Here is a 5,951-nt window from a genome sequence, read left to right as displayed (position 1 = left end):
CCTCCATTTGCCATGTTTAATATGAATAGCAACATCCCCCTTATGAATCTACTCCACTGCTTTTAAGACTGGATTCAAAGTAGCCTCTTCATGTAAGCTTCCTTGATTTGCCACAAATCCTTTAAATTCACAATTGTTTAGCCCTATATATGTATTCTCCTTACAAATTGTTTTGCATGTTTGATAAACACATAAATGTGTTTGTGCACAAACTGGCCCCCTGCATTGAGGGCAAGAGGAGACCAAATAAAGAGGCAGACAATTCCAGATTGGGAGGTGGCAGCTCTAATAAGCAAGGGAACTTACACATGAGGTTTGCCTTGGGCAGCCTCAACACTGAGTAGATATCTGCACCTTTCCACCAGAATCTTAGAAGTTTATATAGAGACCTTAGCTAGGTTCAGTCACATATACTACTCATATGATCTCAACAGCACATTGTTCTATCAAAGCTCTGTCCTTAAAAAAGGCTATGACCATGGGAACAGTGAATGGAACATACATTCCAAGGATGGGAGGAGGTAAAAAGCCTCAGAATGCCTGAATCTAACTGGAGGGTCAACACTCTCAATGACCTCCTCCAACAAAGGTCCTAATAGTAAAAACCACATGTGCATTTCTTGTGAACCTTGTTTCCCAGGTCTTTTCAAAACAGAAGACATCCAACATATGTTTGTTGATTAAAATTTACATCAAGGAATTTTAACATATGCAGTGCAGTGCTGGACCTGACTCTTGTGAGCGGGCCGAAGCGCATTAATTGTGAGCCTCCATTCGCAGCTCACGTTCGGTGACAGTATGGTGGTAGGTTAAAATCAGTTGCAGTGGGAGGATTTACAGCACAGATAAGGGCAAACTCAACAAATCAGGGTTTCTTTATTTGGAAATCTGGTTGGTAGACATTTGTCATCGTAACACTCTTTCTTAGGTACTTTTCCCTTGGACTAGGCAGGGGAAAAGGCATATTTAGTGGATAAAGGTAAAACCATTCCCTCGCATATAGTAATTCTGTCATTTTCCTTAGCATCCTATAATATTGATAATCACCAAACAAGATGGAGGCTGTGTTGTAAATATGAATGAGGAAAAGGGCAATGGAGATGAAGCCTGTGATAACCGATATTAAAGGAATGACGAAAAGTGTTCTTGTAGCATATTCATTCTGGTATATCATCCGTGTGCCTCAATGCTGGCATGATTAAATAAACCCTTAGGCAAGCAACAGACAGTCCTCTCCTCACATGCCTCTTCTCCCACCAGCTGTCAGTGTCTGCTCTTTCCTTCAGGGTACAGAAGGAAAGAGAGCACACATGGAAAAGAAATACAATATCTTTCTGCTCTTCTGAGCACTTGGTCATGAAAACCGAGGCAGTCATTACTGCTGTTTACTCACTATTTCTGGCTTCTCACCATTCCACTTCATGTTAGGATTGCATTTCCCCATCCCTTTGTGATTAGGAGTAAGCAAGGCAACCCCCATGTGACAAGTTCTGGTCAGTGAGTTAGGAAAAGAAGCATATTTTACTTCCTTGTTAGCACACATAATTATGAATATGGTACTCTCTAAAGATTTCTATCCCTCTGACAAAGTTCAAGATGGTGGATCTTCCATTACCCTGGACCCTGAGGGGTTTGATGGGTGCAGTCCCTCTGCTGACTTGAGTGAGAATACAACTTTGTTATGTTTGTTACTGATATTTCATGATAGTTTGTTACTGTCCCATAATCTAGCTTATTCTGATCTGTACTCTTGGCTAAAGATCTACTGTATACACAAAGATGCCAAGTTCAAGCACTGCTCTCTCTCAGTAGTTCTGTTCAAGAGGAAAATGCTCAGTCCATGAAGAAACAAGCAATTAGTGAAGATAACCTTGTGATAGATAAAATTATGACTCCCATTCACTCATGCATGAAACTTTAAAATTACCTATTGTAGGAACTTGGTATTCTATTGTGAAAAGCCTCTCTTCCTAGTATTTACAAAGTTACAAAAAAGTCCAATATTTTTTACAGATAAAATGTAATACATTATTTGACTTCAGAAAATTAAATATACAGAAATAGCTTTGATATAAATAACTAGGGGGGTAGCTCTCCACCGCCGGGCTGGGGAGATGCTGCGTCCAGGGTGGCGGTGGCTTTGCCTCAGACTGTGCAGCCTCTTGCTGGGACGGGTGGAGGCCCCGCACGCCGTGGAGCCGCCAGAGCGGAGCCGACAGTACGCGGTGCTGTGTGGGCAGAACCTGGTGTTGATGGGAACCATTTTCAGCATCCTGCTGGTGACCGTGATCCTTACGGCATTTTGCGTCTACAAGCCCATTTGGTGCCGGTGACGGCCAAGCAAGCAAGCCCTCCCACGAGCATTTGGGAACAGAATAAGTCGTGTTGCACGTGGGTCAGTGGAGAAGTTGGAATCAGAACTTAACTACTTGGAAGTGATCTTTGGTCTGGACAGTTGGTAAATGCTGAACGATTTAGAAAAGACATCTAGCCATTATCTTATCCTAACACTGTAATGCAAGTATTTGGCCACTTGAGCCTGCTTCTCAGTGTTCTTTTTATATCTGGCTGTACTTGTTGAAAGTAAGACCTGAAGCTCCAAGGTTCAGTGTAAAGATGGAGTGTTCACGAGAAATAAAACATGACTTTGTGAGTGATGTAAAAGCCACACTGGAAAGGAATAATCATTAATGCTTGAAAATATTAAGAAGAGTAAGACAACATGTAGACATTCCCTACTTAAGAACCATTTGGTCACAACGGGTTAAGAATCACAAATGTTTTTATTCTGAGTTGGCCTAGATGCTCTGTTTGCAAAGCAGTGTCAGCTGTGGGGAACACAGACTGCCACTCCTCCTCTTCAAGGAGCTCTGCACTCAGATGCCCGCACTGAAGTCAGTGTCACATCAGCTAGGCCTGTGACCACGGGCACCCTTGGGCTGGGAGGCACTGGGGGTGGCTGGAAGTGTCAGCACTTGGCTCATCTGAAGAAGAATTGGTCCCATTCAAACATGTTGATCTCCTTGTCCTGCACTTGTCTTCCCAGCCCTTGGCCTAGAAGTCAGGACAGCTTTTCTGATTCGGAATCTGAAAGAGACTCAGCAGGAGCTCTTTTCTGCCCTGGGTGGGGAGGGCGCAACAGAAGTGCGTGTTCACTGTGGCAGGTGGGTGTGTGTTTACACAATTTAATTTCAACTTTGAAAATGCTGCTATTCATTTGCACTGTTGGTGAACTGGAGTTTTCCCCCATTAAAAAAAATTCCTTATTACATACAGTATTTATTTTATTATAAGGGTGCTAGATTTAACTTTGTTATTAAATTAAAATGCTTATCTTGGGCTTCCCTGGTGGCGCAGTGGTTGAGAGTCTGCCTGCTGATGCAGGCGACACGGGTTCGTGCCCCGGTCTGGGAAGATCCCACATGCCGCGGAGCGGCTGGGCCCGTGAGCCATGGCTGCTGAGCCTGCACGTCCGGATCCTGTGTTCCGCAACAGGAGAGGCCACAGCAGTGAGAGGCCCGTGTATCGCAAAAAAAAACAAAAAGAAGAAAAATGCTTATCTTGTTTGTGCTCCATTCAAGCACAGCACTGATTTTTTTTTCTTTTCTTTTTTTTTTTAACAACCCGCACTTAATGTGAAATACTGATGTGGGATATGGTAACAGACTTAAGGATTTTGTTTGTAACCCTAACACTGAGCCACTAAAACGTGCTTTTGAGCAAAATGTCCATTAAAACTAAAGTAAAATCTTAAAAATAAAATAAAATAAAATAACGAGAACAAACAGTATCCCCCATCTCTCAAATAAAACTGTAGAGTGAAATTTTGGTTTCAGTTTCACTTCCAGTGACTTGACCATTTCATTTCATAAAGGTAAATATGAGATAATATAAACTAAGTGGAAATGTGTGAGGAAATTAACAATTACATTCATAATAAAAAAGGAGTGAAGGGAAATCTTTATTCACTTTTGTAGACGAAGCATCCTTATATACTAATTTATTTTATGGTAACATATTTTCTCTGTTGATTTGGTAATAGATAGGCTCCAAATTTGGGAAATATCTTGATAAAACACATAAATTTATTTTTTTTTTAAATATAACCCCAGTAGGTAAATGACAATTTCAGTTCTGTATGAAAGTATCTAGACCTGGCAAATTTTCCAAAAGTCTAAATATTTGGTCTTCTGCAGCTCTGTTGGAAACACAAATGAACAAGACTGTTCTGATTGCATTTAATGGATATGAGGGCTTAGAGATTTCAGCAAGCAGAGTACATTTTTAAAAAGGGAATTATTTTCCAAGTGCTTTATAAAAACTCAAACCGGTTAAATTGTCTTAAATTATGCAGTTTATAACTGATTTTGAGACATCACGTAAGCTTTTATTCTCAAAAACTCTAGTGTCAGCCTCTAAAAACATAGCTTAAAAAAATTCACAAGTTAATAGCTAACAGCCCCCTAGAGTAAAAAAAGGATACAAAGTATATACACGGGTAAAACAGTTTAAGGACCCTTGGCTACAACTCTTAGATTTGAGAAAAACTTAATTAAGAAAATGACAAAATTGTTAAATAATAATAGTTTCTGCTTCTTCTAGGCCCCTGACTACACGGAGTTCCCAGAATTTGACAGATTTTTTTAGTTAAAAAACTACTGAGCATTGTAAAGCAACTACACTCCAATAAGAATTTAAAAAAAAAAAAAAACTACTGTGAATTATATCAAGGGCAACAATTATTTAGTTTAGTTTAAATAAACCTATGTACTTGATAGAACCATGTGTGTGCGTGTGCGTATGTATGTGTGTATGTGTGTCTATACATAAATTTATTTTATAGTTACAAATGTATGTAGATGATAGATAGATAAGTTGATCTGCCCATGAAGACTTGATTGTCTATACATAGAAGACTTTTTTAAGGGTAGATACTTTTATTCTCATTTTATATGAAAGAAAACAGAGACAAAGAAATAATATTCACCTAAGATTAAGCAATGAAGTAAATGGCAGTACCTGGGGTTGAATTAAAATCTTCTGTCTGCAAAGTAGAATGGGGGCTGTCAGGAGCTGGGGGGGTGGGCGGTGGTTAATTAGGAGTTATTTGTTAACAGGTGCAGAATTTTGGTTTTGCAAGATGAAAAGAATCCTGGAGGAGTATAGTGACGATGGTTGCACAACAATGTGGATGCACTTAATGCCATTGAACTGTAGACTTAAAAATGATTAAAATGGTAATGTTATGTTCTGTATATTTCAAGACAATTTAAATAAATACAAAAATAGACACACAACACACAGGTCTTCTTTCTCAGTTCCAATGATTCACTGTATTCTACAGAGAACCACTAACAGTTTTATTTTGCATATGATTCCAAGGCATCTAAATAGAAAAGTAAGTGACTGTCTTGCCCATGTGCCCCCCAGGCATGGGGACAGCACTTTGCTCTTGTATTTGGTGGTCATAACCAGATCCGGGTACACACACAGCTTGATGGGCTAGGCAGCCTTAGGGAGCACTGAGCTCCTATCTGCATGCTATCTCTACATTTCCTTTTTTTACCGAGATATGGAATGGAAATACATGTACTTTGTGTTGACATTATTGTCAGGTTAATAAAGATGACAAGTGAAGGGGTAGAAGGAGAAAGGCATGCATCCCTAATTTAACATGATGACATACCAGTCCCCCCTCCTTGAGGCATAGACCATGACAGCTGAAGGGAAATGTTGATATCATTTAGTCCATTCCAAAGGAAACCTCTGAGTTCTGTAATTAAATGTATTTGGAGAAATACCTGCATAATTTACCCACCTCTCATCTCTTGAAGATTCATATTAAAAAAGAGATTATCAAGGGCTTCCCTGGTGGTGCAGTGGTTAAGAATCCACCTGGCGGGCTTCCCTGGTGGCGCAGTGGTTGAGAGTCCACCTGCCGATGCAGGGGA

General features: G+C 40.0%; 1 protein-coding gene across 1 annotated transcript; it reads left to right on the top strand.

Moving 5' to 3' along the window:
- Positions 1–2,114: 2,114 nt before the first annotated feature.
- On the top strand, positions 2,115–2,333 carry LOC309963030 (uncharacterized protein; the record flags this gene model as incomplete). Its single annotated transcript, XM_082841128.1, has 1 exon — positions 2,115–2,333. The coding sequence occupies one exon, from the start codon at positions 2,115–2,117 to the stop codon at positions 2,331–2,333; it is 219 nt and encodes a 72-aa protein (XP_082697254.1).
- Between the last annotated feature and the right edge of the window lie 3,618 nt (positions 2,334–5,951).

Source organism: Leucopleurus acutus, assembly GCF_964270905.1.
Source record: "Leucopleurus acutus genome assembly, chromosome: 6".
Classification (NCBI taxonomy): Eukaryota; Metazoa; Chordata; class Mammalia; order Artiodactyla; family Delphinidae; genus Leucopleurus; species Leucopleurus acutus.
This window is presented reverse-complemented; position numbering and strand designations above follow the sequence as displayed.